Genomic DNA, 25,178 nt, shown 5'->3' with positions numbered 1-25,178 from the left:
ATGCCTCTTACTAGCAATTCGGCATCTAGTTTGAACATTTGGTTTCTAAAATACATTTTGATGAGCTTTTTTCATTTATATTCGGGTTATAAACATGCAAGTAATATGAAACATGTCTTTTGTGAACTTAAGTTCATTATTTCAAATGTAGAACGCACAGAAAGCGGCTACAAAGAGAGACATTGTACGCTCTGGTGCAGATTGTGGGTGGTTTTTTGAGGTTTGTTTATAGCTAAAATGTTAACAGTGCCAAAAAATGTTCCACATTGTTTACACCTTTACCAGGGATGTAACGATTCACGTAACAATTCAAATCGCTAGAAAAGTTAAATGAATCGCAATTACATGTTCTGGACAGAAGGGGGCGCTGTGCCTGCAGGCTCAAACTCGCTTCACCTGCACAACAGCAGGAAGCAAGAGGTGGGACAGCAGAGTAAATCGACAGCGGTGAAGTGCGCCAGACAAAACAAACTGTGCAAAAACTGCAAAAAGACGTTTACTTTAGTGATGTGCGGATCGATACTAAAATATCGATATCTCCGATACCAGCTTTGTATGTTCTAGAATCGATTACCTTATCAAAATATTGATATTTCAATAATTTGGAGCAAATTTGTATTTTATTGGAAATAGAAATACAGCGGAAAGTAACCACAATTACCCTAGTTTCTCTGAATAATGCCAACTTAGTCGGACTACTTGTTCTTCCGCCTGCAAAGTCATATGCGTAATATGGCACTGTACAACTGCAGTGCACCCTAGCTAGCCACTCAGTCCGCTGGCCTGGCACATGCGAAGTTATGAGCTACTTCACATCCATAAACTCAAACGATGCATTTGTGATACGTGTAACAAAACAGTGAGCTACTGTGGTAATACTACAAACTTAATCAAACATCTACATATAAATCACAAGACAGAATATGACAACATCATGACTAGGCGGTCAGACGAGGAGGAAAGGAGAGGTACAGGTGCTGCTAGGGTGAGACAGACATCGCTTTCAGAGTCCTTAGGTGCAGCAGGCAGGCACCATCCAGGTACAGAGGGAGAAAATGCGGCGATGTGGTTGTATAAGGAGTCTTGGGTTTTTTGTAACAATGATAAAACAACAAAAAAAGGTTCAAAACACTTTCATGAGAACCGGATTAACATGTCACTAAATGTAGAAGTGTGAATATGTTTTTTTTTAAGATGTTCAGGCAGGCGTTTTAAGATAAACGTGCTCAGATGCTGTCAAAAAATATGTTAGTTGGCTTTTTTTTTTGCATGATAATTCTTTATCAAAAAACAATAATAACCCGTAACATGGCTCGTATTCAGTATAAAGTGACACTTTTTAAGTTCACTACATGTAACTTTAATTTCCCAAATAGTCATTTTCGGGCAGTATCGGAATCGGATCGGTATCGCTGATACTCGCCTTTATTTTACTTGGTATCGGATTGGGTAGGAAATAAGCGCACATCACTAGTTTACTTACACTATTAGAACAACAAATATGAAAAAACGAATATGAAAAAAAAAATATTAATAAGCCAAACCACCTGAACCGGATATTTTGCAGCTCCGCTTGCTCCGACGAGTGCTGCAGAGATCACACAGTGCATCTGTGTTTTTATCGCAAAAGTGTGAAGATGTTTTTCAGACTAAAAAAGAAAGTTGTTCTGTTACAGAAGCAGCTATTAGATTATTTTTACCCTCTCCTTTACAAATTAGTTTGTGCGTATTTTAATAATTTGCTTATTATAAGTGGATATTAAAATGTTCAAGATGATATTTTCTTCAGTGTATCAAACTAATACTTACAGTAATTAATTATACAAGAAATATTAATTATTCACCTTCATAATCATGTTCATAATCATCATAATCATAACTCCTGTCTCTATCCTATTATGTAATTGGTCTTTTTATAATCAGTAATTTACGCCAGTGGCCAGTCGCCTGGATCAGAGGGCCTATTGACCACCTCTGTACACACTGCTCTCTGGTTTTGGAAAGGCTTTCCCCTCCACACCAGCCATCTCAGTCCTCAGTGAAAGAGTTTTTTCATCAGCAGGTGACATTGTAAGAGTGCAAAGACCTCAGTTATACCGGAAAACATAGATGTGCTGATATTTCTTTTGAAAATGTCAAATTTCAGCACAGTCACAGTTTTGGTTTGTTTATATTAATGAGTCTTCTTTAGTTTGTATTATTATTATTATTATTATTATTATTATTATTATTCTTTGTTTTTAAACAAGCAATTGGGTTATGTCAGAAAGTGTATTATTTAGCAAAAAATGCAGCATTTAAAAAACATTAAAGCCTTTTTTATTTGTTTCAAATAAATTTTTAAAGAATTGTGACTAAATTGTGAATCATGAGATTAGTATCGTGAATCGTATCGAATCGTGAGTCAGGTAAATCGATACATCCCTAGTCCGTACTACAACATACTGTTAACGCTTGAAACTGTGCATGTAATTGATCAATTTTAACAAATAAAAATACTTGCAGGTTGTGGCTCACAATCCACAGCTTCTTCTTGTATCGTTGAAACAGTTTACGGCCGAATCCAGCACTGAGCTGGGAGAGATTCTACTGAAGGGTTTATGACATCATTAATCCAGATGTATTTTAGTGTAGTCCCCAAACTTTGTTTGCTGTAAGCTTTGCAAAGCTATCTCTGTAAAAGCCAATGCCTCTCTTTGCATTGAACTTTGAGCATCTTACCTTCAAAAGATATTGTTTATATTCACACAGCTACATTACACATCAACTCGAGTTTGAATATGATATCGTAGTGGACCACCTCTTTAAATCTCATAGCAGAAAGTGTCTGTCAGTAACAAGACCCTAAAGTTGATGGTTCTGTTGTGTTGAGTGTTCGTAAATACGTACAGAGTGCATCATTTCTAAATGTGAATAATAAAATAAACAATAAAAGAATTATCTTTAGTGCCTTGCAATTGAGCAGAAGTACTGTAGATTTAGCATAGGGTTAATGCTGATGCTGCAGTCTAGCTTTACCACATTTGAGTGGATTTAATCGTTTTTTATTTTAAAGAAACTAGTCAAATGCTCATATGAAATGATTATTGACAAGACAACGCTCTTAAAATGCGTTAACAAAACAATCCAGACTAAAACGAAACATTACTTTTCCCAAAAAAGCCTTCTCAAGTTTCAAGCCTGTATGACTTGTTCATCTCTGAAAGGCAAAAGATGACATTTTACCCTCTGAAAATGAGGTATGGTTCTGATTCTGATATGGTTGAATTTCTGTTTACCGTATTTGTTCTACTCAGTGTTTGCATGCTGATTAAAGTTTGTATGTATGTCGGATATAAATGTTTTCATATAATGCAATCATGTCTCATCAGAAGATTTGGATTAATCTGCTCTATCCCATATTTGTTTTACAATCTCTTTATAAGATTTTTTTAAGCATTAGAGTTTGCTCTGGTTTGTATTAACATAATTTTATGTATGAAATATACACACACCAGCCTCTTTAGGGAAGAAATGTGATATATGTGATTGAACGTGCATGGTTGTTGGTGCCAGAAGGGCTGGTCTGAGTATTTCAGAAACTGCTGATCTACTGGAATTTTCACACACAACCATCTCTAGGGTTTACAGAGAACGTCTGAAAACGAGAAAATTTTCAGTGAGCGGCAGTTTTGTGGGCACAAATGCCTTGTTAACAGAGGTCAGAGGAGAATGGCCAGACTGGTTCGAGCTAATAGAAAGGCGACAGTAACTCAAATAACCACTCATTACAACCAAGGTATGCAGAAGAGCATCTCTGAACACACAACACATCCAACCTTGAGGTGGATGGGCTACAGCAGCAGAAGACCACACTGGGTGCCATTCCTGTGAAACTAAGGCTATTTGCACAGGCTCACCAAAATTGGCCAATAGAAAGATTGTAAAAACATTGCCTGGTCTGATGATTCTCAATTTCTGCTGCGACATTCGGATGCTTGGGTCAGAATTTAGTGTCAAAAACATGAAAGCATCCTGTCTTGTATCAAAGGTTCAGGCCGGTGGTGGTGGTGTAATAGTGCTCGGGAATTTTCTTGGCACACTTTGGGTCCATTACTACCACTTGAGCATCGTGCCAATGCCACGGCCTACCTGAGAGTTGTTGCTGACCATGTCCATCCCTTTATGACCACAGTGTACACATCTTCTGATGGTTTCTCTGTACTCAAATGGCCTCCACAGTCACCAGATAGATCCAATAGAACACCTCTGGGATGTGGTGGAATGGGACATGGGAAGAAAGTGGAATTAAGTGACTTTATACTGAAACAGAATCTTGCTATGCAAGTTGTAATGCAACTCCTCAAATAAAACATCCTAGTTTTTTAGTTTTTTTTACTGCTTCTCTCTTGACTGCGTTCATCTGTTCCTGTGTTCTGGCATCATCTTCTGCTGTCTTTGACCAAGTGATGCTGGTTTCCCTCCAGCTGCATCTCTTATCAGCGTGACACACAAACCCAGCCGTGAGTCTGGACCGTGTCTGTGCCCTGCAGTTTTGGCTGCTGCCTGTGCTCAGACATTCTACTGAGATGCTTGAGAATCACCGTCCAAAATCTACCGAGAGCTGACAACGACAGCTCCACATCGAGCTCATGTTTAAAGAGACAGCACACCGAAAAATTGTTTCAAACCTTTATAACTTTCTTTCTTCGGTTAAACATAAATTAAGATATTTTGAAAAATGTTGGAAACCTGTAACCAATGACTTCCATTCCAAAATTACTAAAAATATATCAAGTTTATTCATTCATTATTTACTTTTTGGCTTAGTCCCATTATTAATCGGGGGTCGCCACAGCGGAGTGAACCGCCAACTTATCTAGCATATGTTTACGCAGCAGATGCCCTTAAAAACTGGGAAACATTCATACACACTCATTTACACACATACACTACAGACAATTTAGCTTACCCAATTCACCTGTACTGCATGTCTTTGGACTTGTGGGGGAAACTAGAGCACCAGGAGGAAACCTATGCAAACATGGGGAGAACATGCAAACTCCACACAGAAACGCCAACTGACCCAGCTGAGGCTCGAACCAGTGACCTTCCTGCTGTGAAGCGAATGTGCTACCCACTGCGCCACCGTGCAGCCTAAAGTAAATTATATTTTTGGGTGAACTATCCCTTTAACTCATTCCGCAACCGCAATCCTAAAATACCTTTGAAAATCACAAATGAAGTTCTTGGGGGTGTCTGCTGCGTGTGGTTGGATGGCCCAGCAGCTCTTGGAGGACTGGAACAGCAGGTGTCTGTTGCTGTGCTGCCATGCTGAGCAGTAAAGGTCACTTTTGATGGAGCTGCGCACAAAAAATATTACATTTACTCTTTGCAGTCACGCTCACAGCGGCGGCTTATAGAAATCTAAATATAGACCTGCGGATCGAAAGCTTCCTATACGTAGAACTGACCAGACAACATGATCCTAATCTTGAAACAAACCCAGCCATATATCGTTTTAGCATCGATATCGCAATATGCGCATCTGCAATAGTCACACAGCAGGATCTGCAATGCTGACCCTGAATTATAGCTGAGCAGGAGCCACGGTTCAAAATACGTCATTTGTGGAGTCATTGCAATGTTTGATAATAATAAACCATATTAAAATAAGAATAATTGTATATATTTGTTCATACGATGAAGTCTATAGTGTTATTTTACATTTGATTATTTAATTACCTGTAAACTGTGACTCCACAGAAGACCTAAAGCACTGTTTAATTCATTTGTCTCTTTGCTCTACTGTATTGATCTGTGCTTGTGAATTGTTCATCATATTATTTATTATATGTAGATCCTACAAAATCAATCCAGTTAAATTTAAATATTTTTTTTTCTAAAAAGACCTGTTCAATTAATATGGTGAAGTTGTTCATATAGGGATATTAGGGGTGTAACGATTTATCGTTGTACGATTTAATGCGAAAATGTCACAATATGCATTGTGGCGTTAATACGATTTTATTACGTTATGACATTTGTTTTCTCTTATTGGTTGAGGTCTTTGCATGTGAGTTACGTTCCACCTGCTGTCGCACGTAAGTTCAGATTGCTTGAACTAGCAGCAGTAACGTTAGCAGGCCAAGATGAGTGGAGTTGAAATAGATGCCCCACCCTCTTATAAGTCGGATGTCTGGCAACACTTCGGTTTTACAGTCATTGCTTCAGACTCGTCTGCTTTTTGACACGCATACTGGGTCAAACATAACCGAAGTTTTAAAAGCACCTATTCATGAGTAGGGACTTGAAAGGGCTAATCATAGCATTGCTGTCGTTACTGACAACGCACGCAACATGGACGTAGCAGCAATAGAAGTTGGATTGGCACCTCACATTAAGTGTTTTGCTCATACACTAAAGGTGCGTCCGAAACTGCGTACTACTCAGTAGGTACTGCATTTGAATTTAAACGTACTTCTCGCCCGTTAGAAAAGTACATTCTATACCTTATGAATGTGAGTTGTATGAATGGAATTCGGATGTACTACATCCGCCATTCTGTCATGGTCACGTGACCTACCTGCGTCAGTTGTGTTGCTTCACTACCATTAATGAATTCTCTTGCGGGGCATCATGGGATAGCGCAGCGTGCATGGAATGCGCATTTCAGAATCTCGCCGGAAGTAGTGAGTCATCTGCCTACTGCTTGCATACTGATTTTCAAATTCTATGAATTCGGACATACTACTCTGCTCGCATATTGATTTTAGTGTACTATATAGTATGGAAGTATGCAGTTTTGGATGCATCCTTAATCTCACATCGCAAGCAGGTTTAAATGTTCCCTGTGTCGAATGCTTGGTCGAGTAAGAAAAGTAGTGGCAGTGCCACTGCAACAGCTGTACTCGCAACAAAGCAAATGATGCTTGAGATTGCATCATGCAAGCTTATCTTGGATGTTACAACACGATGAAACAGCTCAATAAGATATGCTTGAGCGCTACATCGAGCAACACGCTGGAATAACGGCAACTCTTTTGAGCACAGAGGTACGCAAAAATGCACGTCAACTTGATACACTCGATAACGCGACATCAGTGATGTCAAAGAAATAGTAAACCTGCTTAAACCACTGAAAAAGTCCACGACTGTCCTGTTTGAAGAAAAGACGTTCACCCAGTCACTCATCGTGCCCTTAAAATGAATGGTAGTACAGAGAATGACACGCGATGAGAAGGATTCCACAACTATAACCAACATGAAGACAGATATTCATAAAAACCTCTCAGACAGATACATGGAAGTTCAGGATTATCTTCTAGAAAGTACTGCAGACTACTTGAAAATGTAGAAATTTAGATTTTTTTTTTTTTTTTTGAAAAAAAAAAAACCTGCAAATGAACAAGCAAAGCCTTAAGCTCTACTGTTGTTAAATTCACTTGAATAGAATGCTATTTTTTGCACCTTTACTTCTTTAAGAAGTTGTCTCTTAATTTTGTCTCTGTCATTTCAGTATTATTTTATAAGTTTATAATTGTTTTATTTTCCAGAGACGGGTCTATTCAATTTATTTTCTTAAAGAAGGTTCAGTTTAAATGAAAGAAGTTTAAACAAAAGAATTACATAGATAACTTAGAGATAAATTGGACATAAATTGTTAACTTGGTCATTTTTAAAATAAATCTTTTATTTGCATTTCAGTTTCATTTTCAACTTTTATTCCAAATATTGTGATACATATTGAAGTGTGAACATTATATCGTGATACACATTGTATCATGAGTGGAGTGTATCATTACACCCCTACTCCGATACAAAACAAAACATCACAGTTTTTTTCCATCATATAGTGCGGCCCTACTACCCATCTCCCCCTCATTCTCCAGAGCAGGAATCATTCATTTACATGTGTTATATACCTTACCTGCCCAAACCTCTAGATTACAATGACAAAAGAGACCCCCCGGCCCCCCTATAGAGAGATTAGAAACTTAACTCTGTGAATCCTCCAGCAGTCATTTGGCCTGTGATGGAGGACAATGCAGGAGGTGGTGGGGCTGTAATGTGTGGCACTGTGTCCTGCTGTTCTCCTTTTCGCCATGCTGACTAATGACCTTCCCCCCTCCCCCAGCGCTCACCGCCTCCTCCTCCTCCAGCGCTCCTCCCCCGTGCCCTCTCACGCGATGCCCCATCCCCCCTTGCTCCTCTCTGGGGTGGAGACCATCGGCCTGTGCCGCCGCCACAGAGGCGTCCATCACAGGTCTTTAGATTAGCCACAACGCCGCTCGGGACAAAAGAGCTCCTCCCCCCCTATGCCTCCCTCCCTCCCTCTGCCCCCGTCCTGATGGCTAATGGAGGAGGGGATGCGTCATGGAGAAGAAGTTCACGGCTCTGAACTGATGCCTCCTCAGCAGATCAAGTGTGGATCTGAAGTGTGCCTGTTTCAGAGAAACACTCTTGGATTGACAGGCTGTGAAGACTCACAAGACAAGACCAGACGTACAGTTTAAAAAGCACAGAAATTAAACTGAGTTTGGTTCATGTCACTAAATGTCTTCTTCCCTGTGAGAGAATCCATTTATACAATTATCTCTGTATGCGTTTCTGCTTAAATTCATGAAATATCCATAATCAGTATTGTGTTTGATAAAATCACTAGCTGCTTTCAGAAAGTTTGGTGGGTTTTGGATATGCTTGCAACGATAGTGGATCACCAACACGACTAAAGCACTGCTTTAATATAAAATTACGTTTTACTATGAAAGCTGATCTACTAAGCAGAGGTTAACAAGTGTCCAGCAAACAGTTTAACATGAATCTTTGTTTTAATATTTGTAATTTCTTCTAGTAAATCTAAATGCAGTCAGGTTGTTTTCCCCCCTCCATGGTCAAGAAAAATGTCCAAAAAGTCAGATGAAGTACTCCATTGAGTCCAACAACAGGAAGCACATGGTCAGCCAGATTTATAGTTGTTACTGGAGGGACCTCTGCTGGAAATTAATTGTAGTGCGAGTGTAGATTGAATAGAGAAATTAAGTGTTTGGACTTTATTCATTCATTTTCCTTTGGCTTAGTCTCTTTATTCATCAGCGGTCACCACAGTGGAATGAACCGCCAACTTATCCAGCATATGTTTTACGCAGTGGATACTCTTTCAGCTGCAATCCAGTACTGGAAAACACCCATACACTCTTACATTCACACAGATACACCACGTCCAATTTAGTTTATTCAGTTCACCTATAGCGCATGTCTTTGGACTGTGGCGAAAACCGGAGCACTCCCACGCCAACGCAAAGGACAACTGAACCAGCTGGGACTCAAATCAGCAATCTTCCTGCTGTGAGGCGACTCTTGGACTTTATTTTGTTTTTAAATCAATAAATGTAGGACCGTAGAGGACATTTGAGTGAACTCACTGTCATCTTTAGGATATCAGCTCTGAGCTTTCTTATGCATGCCTGATGTCCAGCTGTGTTCATAAGAGATTTTGTTTCAGACTATTCTCTGTAAACACTAGAGTTGGATGTTTATAGAAGAGCACAGTATCAGCAGTTTCTGAAATACAGAGAATTCATCCCATGGTCAAAGTCACTTAAAACCCCCTTTCTGTCCTATTCTGAAGCTTGCTGTGAACTTCATACATGCCTAAATGATTTGAGCTGCTATCTTGTGATTGGCTGATTCATTATTGGTATTAACAAGCAGGTTTAAGTAATAATGTTATTTTTACTCACCATCATGTCATTCATTCATTTTCTTTTCGGCTTAGTCCCTTTATTAATCAGGGGTCGCCAGAGCGGAACGAACCACCAACTTATCCAGCATATGTTTTACACAGCGGATGCCCTTCTAGATGCAACCCATCACTGGGAAACACCCATACACTCTCATTCACAAACATACACTACGGACAATTTAGTTTACCCAATTAACACATAGCACATGTCTTTGGACTTGTGGCGGAAACCGGAGCACCCGGAGGAAACTCACACGAACATGGAAAACATGCACACTCTACACAGAAATGCCAACGGACCGAGGCGAGACTCAAACCAGCAACCTTTCTGCTGTTAGGGGATCATGCTACCCACTGCACCACCGTGACGCCTTCACCCTCGTGTCATTTAAACCATATGACATTCTTGGTTCATATATATTTCAGAAAGGAGTCGTTTTGTCTATGAAATGTCTAAATTTGTGATTCTTTTGATTTATTTGGAATTATATCAGTACTGTTTAGATCATCTCCCTGCCATTTTAATCGTTTCTGGCAGATCTAACTGACAGTGTTGTTATTAGCTATTGTCAGTTGACATTTTGGTGGTGGGACAAATCCTTGACTGACATTTTGCACATAACCTTCATTGTTGAATTGCAAATGAACATTATCTATTAAATCAATATTCAGAAGTGGAAAAAATGTAAAGCAGCCACACACACACACACGCACACACGCACGCACACACGCACGCACGCACACACACACACACACACACACACACACACACAGACAGCCAATGCCAACAGAATTCAGCATCAATTCAGTTTAGACTACAGTAAATAATTATATACACCACTGTATATGCTACTATGTCGGAAACACAATCTCAGAAAAAGTTCTGCCAGTATAGAAAATGCAAAAAAAATAATAATTAAGAAAGAAAGAAGTGATTTCTAAATTTACTTTGACTTGTATTTCATTGCAGACAATATAACAAACGTTATTTATTGTGTTCCTCGTGATGTTTATAGTTTTTGTTGTTTTCAAAATAAACACGTATTCCAGGTTTTGGATCCTGCAACACTTTTCAAAAAAGTTGTAACAGTAAAGCATTCACCATTTTGTAATGTTGCCATTCCTTTTCACAACACTTTTAGGGACTGAAGACAGCAAATGATGAACAGTAACAGTACAGAGTCATCGTTGTCGCACTTTGCACTTCAAAAAGCTCCACACATTCTCTATTGGAGACAGGTCGGAATTGCAGACAGGCCAGTGAAGTACATTTTCCTCTATAGCCAAGACTTTGTAATGTGTGCAAAATGTGGATTTGCATTGTCTTGTTGAAATATGCATGGGCTTTTCTGGAAAAGAAGGCAGTAGGGCTGTGTGATTTGGGGAAAATATCTAATTGCGTTTTTTTTTTTCTTTTAACAGGTATTGCAATTTGATTTGCGATGCAATTTTGTAGTCAAGCTTTAGCTCAATAATTTGTAAAATGTAGCAACAATTCTGTGACCACTCTTAAAAATGACCTGTTTTTGTTTGGTGTCTGTGACTAATAAACCAAAATAATCCCAAATTACTAATGCTGTTTTTCTTTGATAGTAATTTGTCTATTAATGCTTTTGAAGCAGCAGATGCCATTATCCCACTTGTCCACACTTTCCTGATTGTTTTCTTTTTTTTCCGCATAGTTCATGTGTGCAATTCAGATTGGGCAGAACAAAAGTGTGCTCACTCAATGGGCTAATGGTTGGGGGAAATTAAAAAACACATATATTTCATATCACAGCCTCTTGCTATTAACTAATTGCAATGTTTCCTATTGCGATTGCGATTCGAGTAATCGCACAGCCCTAGAAGACAGCATATTGTGCTCCAAAATTTCTTTGTACTTTTCAGTATTGATGGTGCCATCACAGAAGTTGCTTTTTCCAAAGGGACTGACACAATCCATACCTCAACAGATGCTCATTTATTATAAAAATCCAGAGGAACACATTAAATAATGTTTGTTCTATTGTCTGCAATAAAATACAAGACAAAGTACATTTAGAAATCACTACTTTACTTTTTTATTTCCGTTTTCCATAATGTCTCACCTTTTTCTAATTTAGGGTTGTATACCAAAGTGTGGCAATTTTTCCTTGTTCCTTGTTAAAACTCCAAAAGTTATGTTGTCGCTCAGCTCACTGATACTATCCCCTTGCAGACGGACAGTTCATCATCCTCATAATATTCATTATTTCATAGTTCATGATGATTACTACCTGTTCTCCAGCCCACCCTCGTCCACCCTGAACCCACAAGTGCTGCACATATTTCACCAACACATCAGATTTTTAAACAGATGCCACTGCAGCCCTCTCTAAACTAACCTCTTCACCTCGCTAGCCAGGCATGCATGACTGATTGTTTAACAGCAAGCAGTTGAACACATGTGACCTACTTTGCTAATAGCTTATTTATATTTTTGTTTTTAAATTAAGTAATGTGAATGTAAAATTGAGCTTTCTTCAAAAAACCTTCTTTTGTCCTAAACTGAAGAAAGGAACTTATAAAGGCTTGGAAGCACTTAAGGGAAAGTAAATATGTATGTTTTTATTTAGGGTGAACTATCCCTTTCAAAAGCATCAAGTAATTGGTAACTGTCGATATCCATAGCATTTTCTCTTAAAAATGGTAATGGCAACTGGTTATCAACATTCTTCAGAATATCTTTTGTGTACAGCATAAGAACGACACAATTTGGATCCACTTGATGGTGAGAAAATTAGTACATTTTCATTTTGGCTTGATCCATATGGAAAATAGCGTCCTGGTTGAATGTTTAACAGAATTGCCCTCTGTTGGCTGAGCAAGGCTAGTACAACTGTAGATCTCGGGCCGTTTTTCATTTATTGTTTTGTTATCTTCAAAACGCATATAATTGTTTTGTTAATGGTTTCTGGTCTCCTAAAATGTTATATTTTCTTGCTCGACAAAGCACTGTGCTGCAGGGGTGTGTTTGCTGTCGCTTGCGTAGATTATAATTAATCATTTAAATAAATGTTTGTATTTGTTAATTGTGAATTTGTTCACATTGATCAGTAAATGAGTTTAACGTTAATGGAAATCAAACAGAAAGCAGTCGCTTGTGAGGGCGAAAAAGTATTGCGCCCAACGTGGGGCTCGAACCCACGACCCTGAGATTAAGAGTCTCATGCTCTACCGACTGAGCTAGCCGGGCTGATGATTCGCTGGTTTATAACAGGGTATAAGAAGGAGGCAAGCACGACATGGCTCATGTATGGGTCTCACGAGTGAGTAATTCATGGTAAATTACATTCTCATTTTAAAACTAACACATTCTTATACACTCGTATGTTTTTTTGTGTTCAATATGAATTTTCTCAATTCTTTTATTTTATCGAGGTACGTTAGGGCAGCAGGTGGTGCTCAACCCTCACGTCGGAAAACGTCTAACGTTAACTTGCTAACCTATGTAATTTATAACGCGTTTATTTTTCTTTTTCTGTCTATTTGGTTTTCTGAAAGCCAATTCTACTTATCTTCTGAAAGTTTTGTTGATACCCGTTGATACGTCTTTCAACGTCTGTAAACGTAAGCACGTCGAGATTAGTTACGTTAGACATCTCTGAATTTGTGTGCATGGTATGGATATTATGACTATTCTAGTGATTATATTTTCAGATTTTAATATCGCGATTACTGTAGTATTTCACTCTAAAGGCTACAAGACTCACTTCTGTGAGGGAATATCTTTTTAACTACCCTCAAACCTCATTTACTAGCTCTAATTTGACATTTTGCAATTAAATCACAGGTACTACACATGCTTCAGGTGTAGTAAAAGTAATGTAGTTTTAAAAATTATTGGACAAATAAAGCTTTGTTTTGTTTACATCACCTTGTATGTATTTATTCTGTTAACTCAATGGTTTTCATTTGATTTCTCTAGCAGTGGGGGAGCAGCTGACTTTCTAAGGAATGAACGTGTGTCATGACAGTTTTCAGACACCAACAAAGACAAAGAATATTTTTTTCTTTTTGGAGTGCCTTTTTTACACTGTACGATGTAATATTGCCTATTATTATTATTATTATTATTATTATTACTATTATTATTATTTTAATATGAGACATTTTTATGAGCTATGTTAGTCGGGGACTGTAGTAGTTTTGGTAATTGTTTTAACATAGGCATACTCTCCTAATAACTTTTCCCCTCACAGTGTCTTCATTTGCTTAGTGCATGAGTAAGTGTGCATGTGCAAGTCTGCAGTTCTTGATGTTATTGCTTTTTGCTGTTGTTTCTGTACTGAACTAGAGCTGTACGATATTGTAAAAATGTTACATTGTGCGATAATTTTTTTCCCTGTGATGTCAATACAATTTGACTAGATGACATAAATAGCACTATGTGATGTGCATAGTAATTCCTTTAGACTGATTGTGAGAGAGAACGTAAAACAACACTGCATGGTCATATAAATAGTTCAATAAAATTAATGTTTATTAAACTTTTTTATTTCTTTACTAAAATGCTTTAAACTCTCTTAAAACACAGTCTTACACAGTCACATCACATGCCTTAAAAACAGACGATAAACTTTAATGATGCAGACATGGTTTAATTTTGCAGTGTCTCCACAAATCTCATGTGTTTTGGTTTCTGGACATCTATAATCCTAACTCAACATTGTATATCTTGCGATGTAAATATTGCGATACTGATGCTCAAACAATATATTGTGCAGCCCTATACTGAACCACAAACAATCTCACCCTTTTGCCAAAAGCAGCAGATTTGGCCACAAGATCTGTTGCTCATATCTGTTTGGATGTGTAAATCCATATCTGGGTAATGTATAAAAATCAACATGATGGTTTAATAAAGCATCGTTGTCATCGTGTGATTGTACATTTACACAATTTATTTGTGCACCCTGGAAAAGGCCTTCAGACCAGAGGCTGCCTCTGTAGAATAGTATACTATTTTTGGTATATCATTTTTGGTATACACAGTATGGTACTGTGTGCAACACTAGCTGAACCATGCTAATTTCCCTGTCCATTATTATTAATTGAATTGTGATCATGCATTTGTTCACTGTAGTATAAATGCTAAATGACATTGTATTGAAACTGAAAAATTCTAACTCCCTGTAAAACGTGGAGATTGTCATATTTGGGGATTTCCTTAACAATCTGGGAAACTCTTGTTCTGTGTACTGCTGTGGGCTGTGATGTTAGTTGGCTCGGCTGTACAGTGTCTGTTAGCCTGGACAGTGCTGCTGCTCTGGGATGTAATATTACACTGGAGTTTGCTGCTGTACTCTGCTGTTTCATCACTGGGAAATAGAGTCAGACTCAAATGACTATAATTACATTTCCTTTTGTTTTCTCACAATCACCTGGCAAACTTGCTGTGTTCTGTGGCACCCGACCAAGGTGTTAGCGGTTAAATGATAACTAAAACAGCTTAACATTAAAAGGTATTCTTTGTCAGAACAGCTTAGTTTGCAATGCCGCATTATAAATGATACACAGAAATCGTACAATACAGCACTTATTTAATTAGATGCCTTAAAAAAAAGATGTGGTTTTCTGTCTAAGATACCTAGATTGTTTTCCTCAACCATGGCCGATACACCAACAGGCCAAAACAATATGACCAGTTAACACATGGCCCTCCATTGACAGCAAGGATCGTGATGTTCAAAGTCCACTAAAAGAATCAAAAACATTCACTGTAAAACCCAACAATCAACTTGATCAAATGAAACGAGTGTAGTTACCTCAAAATTGACTGAAAGTTAATTCTACTCATTTGAAAAGAGTTTTGAACTCAGTGTTGAAGGTAATGGGTTAATGAAATACCTCATTACTTCAACTTAAATGGAGTAAGTTCACAGTACTCATATAGATTAGTTTTTAACTCAAATGGTTTGTAGCAATCGGTTTCCTCAAACAGTTTGAGTTGCCTTAATTTATTGGGTTTTACAGTACTCAATTGGTTTGAGTTCTCTTCATTCATTGGGTTTTACTTTACTCAAATTGCTTCGTTTATTCAAATAGATGGAGTTCACAGTACTAATTAGGTTCAGTTTTTGAACTTAAATGGTGTGTTGCAAATGGTTATTTTAAATGGTTTGAGTTACCTTCACTTATTGGGTTTTACAGTGTTGTTAAATGTTAATTTGACGATTTGACTGTGGTAAACACATAGCAAAGAGCTTAGAATCACCAAAAGACGACACTCTATTGCTATTTGTGAAACAGCCACTAGATGCCACTTATGTCACGGCTCGGCCATTTTGGAATGAAAATTCCAATAGGAAATCCGCACACATAAATAACATTAGACAGTCTGAATTAAAATGTTAAGTTAAATATGAGTTAAAATGAGTACATCCCCTTTGAAGAGTAACATTCTAAAACAATATCGCAATGAAAACAGACAAATTCGAACATGTTGGCAAAACTAAGTTTAATTCATTCATTCATTTTCTTGTCGGTTTAGTCCCTTTATTAATCCAGGGTCACCACAGTGGAATGAACCACTAACTATTGCAGCACGTTTTTACGCAGCAGATGTCCTTCCCGCCATAACCCATCTCTGGGAAATATTCACACACACTCATTCACACACACTCATACACTACGGACAATTTAGACTACCCAATTCACCTGTACCGCATGTCTTTGGACTGTGGGGGAAATCAGAGCACCCAGAGGAAACTAACACAAACGCAGGGAGAACATGCAAACTCCACACAGAAACGCCAACTGAGCCGAGGATCAAACCAGCGTCCTTCTTAATGTGAAGCGTCAGCACCATTTACTGCGCCACTGCGTCACAAGTAAAATACATCTGATTTCTATTATACATATGATATACTTCATATATAACATAAAAGTAAGGTTAACAAAATGACTTAATTACTTTTTTTGTTTTACTCAAATTAGGGTGAAGGAAAAATGAGTATGCACAACAAAAACTACATTATCTGGTAGTTTGTACGGCCTCCGTGATTTTTAATATGTATTTAAACATATGTGTTTAATATATATTTAATATATATATATATACATTTTGGAGAAAGTATCTTTTTTTAAATAAAAACGTTATTAGTCTTTTTAAACAGAGAACACTGGAAACAATACTATGTACTATTATAATATAATACTCAAACAAAAAGTACGGTTAATCGTTATCAACATCCCATTTTAAACGTCATGTTAATTTAATTTAACATGTCAGTATTATATATTATGCCAGTGCTTAAACTATTAAATTAAAGCAATTTCACCTAAATGTGACAGTTTCAAGAAAACATTCATTCATTAATTTTCTTGTCAGCTTAGTCCCTTTATTAATCTAGGGTCGCCACAGCGGAATGAACTGCCAACTTATCCAGCAAGTTTTTACGCAGCGGATGCCCTAGTTTCAAGAAAACAAGTATTGTTAATATATTAAACTTTAAGTCAGTAAAATAAACTATTAAAAGTGCTGATGATCACCATTATATGATAGTAAGTGTTGTATTGTCGCCTTTCAGGTTGTATTTCAGCTTTGATGCACTTTTTAAATAAATAAATTAAAAAACAAAGCAGCTGCTTGCCATAGCGACAGCAATAAGATCCAATGGACGGCCGATCGCTTTCACTCCAGAATGGCGGAATTGCTGGGCGCTGCTGTTTCAATGGAATGTTCTATTGAGTGTCGTCTCTTGCTGATTTTAAGCTCTTTGCGCATAGCCTGAAATGAGATGAGACAAAGTCATTTATACAGTTTTTATTTTGTAAATTTTTGTGCACAAAGTTGTTCTTGGAGCTTTTGAATGATCACAGTTGAATATGGTCTGTTTTGATGATATTGTTGGTTCCTTTTCTGCACTTTGAATGTCTCACATCCATTGCTGTCTATGGAGGATGAGAGGGGTCTCTGATTTCATGTAAATATGTTAATTTGTGTACCAAAGATGAACAAAGATCTCCAGAGTTTGGAATTACATGAGGTTGAGTAATAACAGATTTTTGTGTGTGTGTGAACTAATCCTTAAGATCTGGGTAGATCAGATGGTAAGCAAACAATCAGGTTTCATCAACATGCTGGATTCAGGGAATGAAGGTATCCTGGTTGCAGAAGTAGGGAGAAATACTTGAGTGACCATGACTAAGGCTAAATTATTATGACAACATGACTTGGTCAGAGTATTTCTGAAATGGATATGCATTTCAGTTGTGCTTGGTCAGCAGTGGTGAGAACAGTGGTCTGAGGAGGGCAAACCACAATCCGGTCACAGGAGTTGGTGATGCAAGGCTCATCAATGCATGAGTATGACAATTTGGTCAATCCCATTTAGTTCTAGCCAATAAAAGTTCTACTGTGGTATGGTCACACAATATCTTGATGATTATGGGACACATCAAATGGTGCATTGCACTTTTCTGCATATGGGGCTGTGCAACCATAGGCCAATAAGAGGCCTATGATGACCCCTGTCCCCCATCCTATGCATCTACAATAAGCATGAGAGTGTCGAAACTAGACATTGGAGCAGTGATAGAGTGTTGCCTTGTATAATGCATACTGTTTTCTTTTACATCAAACTTTCCAACCACATATTGTTATGCACATTTTGGAATAGCGCATACAAATATGCTTGATGGAAATGCCAAGATGCACATACATTTTTGAAAATGTGCATAAAATACTTATGATCACAACACATGATAAACTTTCTGGAGGATAAATTTTCTATCTGATAAGCAAAAAAACAAACCTAAACTATGATGGAAACAATTTTACCTAATAAATTCTAGTATGCACATAAAAAAAAAGTTTATCTTGTGATGATAAAAATGGGCGCAATGGGACAGCTAGACAAACTAATGGATATAAAATGTTGCTTGGTCATTCTAAAATGCCTTATTCAATGCTCATCATTAAATTGGTTCCACATTATTACCTTCAGAACTGTCTTGAGTGGCTGCTTTTTGATATTTGATGCAGGTTTATCAGGAAGGGACAATTTTGTTCTCTTTGACTCATTTCGGAAGGATGTGCTGGGAGACAATTACTGCATTGCCACTGTCATGCCTAAAATGAGTAAGTCAGTGCGTGTGTGAAGACTTGCGTTTCCAATTAAAATCAATTCAATTCATCTTTATTTCTATAGCGCTTTTATAACATAGATTGTGTCAAAGCAGCTTTAACATAGAAGCTCTAGTAAATTGGAACTGCTTCAGTCCAGTTTTGAAGTTCAGTACTGTCTCCACAATAACTTCCAGTGCCCTGTTAGGGCTTCATTGAAGCCAATGGTTGGGCTTTTGCCAATTTCCTCAGTTTTGCTCGTAATAAGGATGGATTAAAATACATTGTTACTAATCTTGGGAAGCTACAAATTCAACCCACAAATGGAAAAAAGGTGCAGGCACATTAAAAAAGCTACCAAGATTCACAATGGTCAGAATGAAAATTCCCTTGGTTTGATATTGTGGATAACATGAAGAGTCATTGCCCCTTCATTAGAGGAGAGACCACTCGGGACACAATGCCAACTGTGTAAACAGATTGATAGAAAGATAAACAGATCGAGAAATAGATAATTTAATGCTGTAGAGTTACATGTAATTTGTTTGCTTCCATTGTCTCCATCTTGATTGTTTTGTGATAATGCAATACTTTACCTTTGTGATTCTGATTTGACCTTCTTCCTGCTGAACTGAATGGGTTTTGTGACATTTGATTTAGGGACATACTTAATTCGGCATGATTTTGGCATCACTGCTTAAGCTCTGGGGCTATTGGCCCCAGCCAGCCCAATGAAAATCTTGGCTTGCACTGGCATAACAGAGGAAAAGTGGCTGTTGACAAGCCAGAAGAGGAAGTGTAATGCTCTGGCCAATGTTTTGCTGGATAACCCTGGGTCTGGACATTGAAGATGTCATTTTGACACATAGAAGCTCCACAATTGTTTGCAGACCAAGTGCTTCTCTCCATAACAATAGTGTTTCCTGGTGGAAGTGGCCTATTTTAGCACTGCACGCTGCGCATATTGAGCAGGAATTGTTTGAAGAACAGGATGGACAGTTTAAGGTGTTGGTCTGGCATGCTATTCCCAAACAAAGCATCTGCGGAACATGCAGGATCAACAAGATGATGGGTCTACCTCAAAACTTACAGGGTCCTTAAAGGATCTGCTGCTTATATATTGGTGCCAGATACCACAGGGTACCTTCAGGGGTCATTGTCCATTGTCATACTGCAAGAAAACATACATACAGCAACGAAGTTCGCAACTCAAAAGCCTCATTCCCACTACAAACGACTCGCAGCAGCAAAGCGACAAGCACCGCTCATTTGAATGTAAAGTTAGTGACTTCCAGCAATCTCCGTCTACGCGAGCGACAGCATCCATTGGCGACCAGGTGGGCGTGTCGAGCAACGCGACAAAGTTGTGAATCCTTCAACTTTATGCAAATGAAAAGTGACTTTCTTGAACGACAGCCAATAGGAGCACCAGTAGAGCTCTCGTGATCCTCTCTCAGCTTGCTTAGAGGCCAGTTGTGGTCTGTGTGCTGTAGACCTGCACTAGTGGTGCTCAACCCTGTTCCTGGAGATCGACATTCCTGCAAAGTTCAGCTCCAACCCTGATCAAACACGCCTGAACCAATTAATTAGGACCTGAACAGCACTTGATAATTACAAGCAGGTGTATTTGATATGGGTTGCAACTGAAATCTGCAGGGAGGTCGATCTCCAGGAACAGGGTTGGTCACACCTGACCTACACAGACCTGAGTTTGCAGCAGGTTGCTACCTAGAGCCACAGGCAGCTACAAAGTCGCTGCTAGTGTAAATGGGGCGTCAAACCTCCCGCAGCTAACATTATGTAGTTCTATATTCAGTTATAATAAAATAATTTTAATTTTATGTTGACATTTTAATTAAAGGCTTGAATTAACAAGACATTGCAGTACTTTTCTGGCTGCATCTAATAGGTTGGCTGTAATAACATTGTAGTATTTTTTTTCCATTTACACATTCCAGCTAATGTAGTTTAGAGAGATAAAAGCAGACACCTTCATTTTTTTTAATATGGCTTAGACCTCTTTAATCCATGGTCGTCCTCCGTTAGTTAAACACCTGAAATGGGCCTTATTGGCCATTACAAAGGTGAACGTCACAACGAAAATGGCACTGTTTGGTAATACTTCTCGGTAATGAAACCAGAATAGAAACCTAAGATATTACATGATGAAACGAAGCAAAACATTCAAAACAGAGATGTCAAATGTAAACATCAAATAATCAAACCGTGAACAACTTCTGCAACAACAAAAAAATGAAATTAAAAAAGTGTTGAGTTACATTTCTGGTTAATGTCACTTCATGTAATCCTCTATGTGTCAAATTGCATTCACGATAAATCATTTACACACGTTACACGTAATACAATCCGACAAAGACAAGATGAGTAATCAAAAACAAAATGATAAGTGAATAAAAATATAAATAGATGGATTAAAAAAAGTTAAGATTTCTCCCAACCATGCAAGTTAAATACAGAGGTGCAGCAGTGCAAATCTCCACTATGTTGTCCAGCAGAGACATCACCGGCCCGGGTCAAAACGAGACTTCTTCTCAAATCTGTCCGCACAACCTCTCAGAAAAAGGCTGGATTGGTATGTTCGATGATGCAGCGTTTGCAGTGGCGTTTGACGAAGCGCAGCGCCTCCAGTGACACGTCGCAGTCCTGTACATTCAGCAGCTGAAGGTCGAAGCAGTTGGCTGCCACCACCTGTAGCCCACGGCCTGTGATGCTCTCGCATGACTTCAGGCTTAGTCTTTTCAGGTTGAAGGAGTTCAGTGCAAGCTGCTCCAGGCCAGCGTCCGACACCAGTGGGCACTTCCCAATGTCTAGAGATTTGAGCTTGAGGCAGCTCTTGGCCAGGTGCTCGATGCCGTGGTCTGTCAGGCCCTCGCAGCCTCGAGCGTTCAGGTAACGCAGTCTACTGCAGTACTTGGCCACGTAACGAACACCCACGTCTGTGATGCGACTGCAGTGCGCTATGCTGAGGTACCGCAGGCGGCCCTCTAGTTTCGCAATCTCCCGCAGACCAAAGTCACTGATAAAGCGGCAGTCGCTAACGCTGAGCTCCCGCACGCCGGGACAGTAGATGACCAGGAATCGCAGGCCCTCATCGGTTAGGCGCACGCAGCGCCGCAGGTACAGGTGGGTGAGCTGAGTGCAGTGGGCTGCGATGGTGTGCAGCCCTTCATCTTCCAATGCGAAACAGTCTGTCATGTCAAGAAAGCGGATGGAGATCTGCTGGCCGTGAAGCGGGGAGAGTTTTACTGACACATCCCGAGTCAGGCTGATGCAGGTCACTTTAGAACAACCTGCAGAGAGAAGGATATCAGATCAAAGTGTATCACTGAAGAAAGGGAGATATACATGTTTGTATTTAAAAACTATCCCTTTTAAAGAATGTTTCATTCAAAAAAGAAAATGTCCTCTCCATTTAGGCCCAATCCCAATACTTTTTTTGTACCTCTACCCCTTCATCTTGGCCCTTGAAACAGAGTGTGAGGGGGAAGGGCTTCAAAATTTACCTCTAAGAAATAAGACAGCATAAAACCTTCACACGTCATCATATGTCATCGCGATCTCTTGTTCATATGAGATTGACGATCATGACTGCTGTAGTTTTTGCAGCTATATATTCATCTTCAGGAAATCACTGAATATATCAAAACGATATAACTTGGCAATAAGATCGTAACTGTATTGTGCATTTACACAGTGGCCATGTTCATCTATGTAAATACACAAAAACAACATTATAGCAGACACTGTAAAAGGTCATTCCCAGCCACTAGACTTTTCTTACAGGGGATTCGAGCGTCATTGAGTGTCAGAATGTTGTGGGACTGCTGTGCAGGAGTTAATGTTTTGGATTATAGATAGCGAAACTTAGCGGTTTTAATTTTAAACAACGAACATGGTTATGAATTTATTGAAACATGCTTATTTGGTGTAAAAAATTTTAATAATGACCAAAAATACTAATTTGTGTATCTCCTGACTTCCGTGTGCAGCTATGCTGCCGTTGTAGATGGTGTTTTCTGGGAAATCTTTGTATCCTTTGGTTTCGAGTGTGGTCCTGAAAAATCTCAGTTTTGAGGGGTATCTAGCCCTTCCCCTCAGCCCTAAGCCTTCAAGCTAAAGAGAATTGGAACACAACTATCTCCTCACGTGAACGTGCAAAATGAGGGGCAGGGCCTTACATTTTTATTTGTAGGGCCAAAAACCTATTGAAACGTATTAACTTGATTGAGAGCAGTGAGCTAATGTTAAGCCAAACTTTATTAAAGTTGCCATTGGTGATTTCCTAATTTATTTCATATTTAAAAATGTAAAAAAATAAATAATATATATATTTTATAATTCGATTTATAACAGAATGGAGTTACATTAGTCAAGCTGCACCTGTTCTTTGCCTTGATTTGCTCAGCAATATCTTCTGCATTGTGCTCTATCCATTGTGTGAAAGTATTTATATTTTTAAAAATCAGATTCATTTACAGCATTTAAATGAAGCATTTATTTTTGGTTTGCTTTTTTGTAGCTCAGAAATAAAAGAAACAAAAAAGTTACGGTAAATTAGAAATTATGATCTCTGTTAAAGGCATTCGCCCCTACCCTCACCATAGCTCTTACTTCTCATGTGGGATGGAGGGCCAAATCAAAGATTACCATGAGACAACTTTGGGCCCTAGTTTGGACTTCTCTGTTCTAAATGTTTATAAATTTCTCTCTTTTCTGTTGAACACAAAACAAGATATTCTGAAGAATGTTTGGATAAATTTGACATCCACAGTAGGAACAAAAAATACTAAGGCAGAGAAAATGTGAGTGTTCTGTATACTGTTTATTATACTGTTTCATTTTAATATAAGTGCCTATAAATTAAATGCCATAAAAGCTATTAAACAACTTTTTAAATATTTAATTTATAGGCGTTTATATCAAAAGTAAAAATATAATTCATAATTCAATAGGTCATTCAATTCAATGGTAATATATAGTTTCACGAGTATATGATAGGGGGCGCTTTTATGCATTTTCTGTAATATTACAGGACCTCAGTATACAAAATCTTGCAAAGAAGAAAACAGTGTCTAAGGCATTGCTTGTGCACATGCATGCTAACGTGATCGAAAGAGGAACATGACTGTGCCAGATTTGGGTGTATTGATGAGGTCAATATACTCAGTCTATGTTTTGACCATCAATCTGTATCTGTATTGTAGTTTGGATTTTTGGAACTTTTTTCCACAAATTGTTATTATATTTTAAAATGAAACCCATTTAATGTGTTAATAAACACAGATGAGTCTGTTGATATATTTAATATCTTGATATAAAGATCAGGTGTAAGTGTATCATTTTCATTTGTAACCCCGCCGGTCCTACTCGAACTGGAATTGAACGGGCGACCTTCAGCATTGGAGTCGGTTGCTCTAACAAGGCAGCTAAAGACCATCCGTCTGTTGCTAGAGCACCTTTTAGAGGTCAGAGGAGTGATGTTTACCTGCACAGCACTTCAATAGCTGGCCTCCATTACACATACACTCAGAATATGTTTTTGGTGCCTGTTCAAACTAGTTTAAAATGAGTTGAATCAACACAATCCTTGAGTTCTTTTGGGGACAACTTAATTGTTTTATGTTCAATCCACTTAAATTTGTAAACACATTTAAGTTAACTTAATCCATTTGTGTTGGGACAACATAAAGAAACTGTTTGACAGTTCCCAGCACTTTTTGTACAGTATAAATAAATAAATTTATGAATGTGAAGTTATAACAGATTAGTATACAATTATTAACTAGACAAGTAGAGTTCGTAGACTAACTATATCGTGTCTTGAGAAAGCCTAGTCTGAAAGTTTACAGTAGCTTTATCGTTTAAGTAGTTTGACATTGAAGTAGTTTTTAAAAAGCTTGAAACAGTCATAACTACATACAGGTTAGCATGTTTCTAGCACGGATTGGGATTTTTCTTGCTAGACCAGAGGTGTCCAAACTCGGTCCTGGAGGGCGGTGTCCTGCATAGTTTAGCTCCAACTTCCTTTAACACGCCTGTGAGTGTCTAGTATACCTAGAAAGAGCCTGATTAGCTGTTTCAGGTGTGTTTAATTGGGGTTAGAACTAAAATATGCAGGACACCAGCCCTTCGGAAACCGAGTTTGGTCACCCCTGTGCTAGGCTGTTGATAGAGGGTTTTAAGTGGTTGCTATGATGTTCTGAGTAGGGATGTCCTGATCCGATATTGATATCAGAAATAGGTCCAATATCAGTCCAAAAAACTATAACGGACTGCGTTAAAAAATCTCAAATATAAGCAGTCCGATTCAGCTATTCTATCCAGCAGAATATCTACTCCGTT

The 25,178-nt window shown here is 38.4% G+C and overlaps 1 protein-coding gene, 1 long non-coding RNA gene and 1 other non-coding gene across 4 annotated transcripts in view; 1 reads left to right on the top strand and 2 right to left on the bottom strand.

The window, feature by feature from the left end:
* LOC141378051 (uncharacterized) overlaps positions 1-25,178 on the top strand; it is a 91,304-nt gene that overhangs the window by 5,618 nt on the left and 60,508 nt on the right. The gene's annotated exons all lie outside the window — the stretch shown is intronic.
* trnak-cuu (transfer RNA lysine (anticodon CUU)) lies at positions 12,869-12,941 on the bottom strand. Its single transcript has one exon. It is a non-coding gene; the product is annotated as a tRNA-Lys (tRNA).
* The window catches only part of fbxl7 (F-box and leucine-rich repeat protein 7), a 100,719-nt gene continuing 96,351 nt past the window's right edge, over positions 20,811-25,178 (bottom strand). For both annotated transcript variants that reach the window (XM_073920187.1, NM_001080042.1), the window contains one exon: positions 20,811-22,126. In XM_073920187.1, the coding sequence (XP_073776288.1) occupies positions 21,390-22,126 (737 nt within the window). In that variant the 3' untranslated portion in view covers positions 20,811-21,389. The remainder of the gene's footprint in view (positions 22,127-25,178) is intronic.

This window comes from Danio rerio, chromosome 2 (genome assembly GCF_049306965.1).
Source record: "Danio rerio strain Tuebingen ecotype United States chromosome 2, GRCz12tu, whole genome shotgun sequence".
NCBI lineage: Eukaryota > Metazoa > Chordata > Actinopteri > Cypriniformes > Danionidae > Danio > Danio rerio.
Note: the sequence above shows the minus strand (reverse complement) of the source record. Positions and strands in the feature narration are given on the sequence as shown.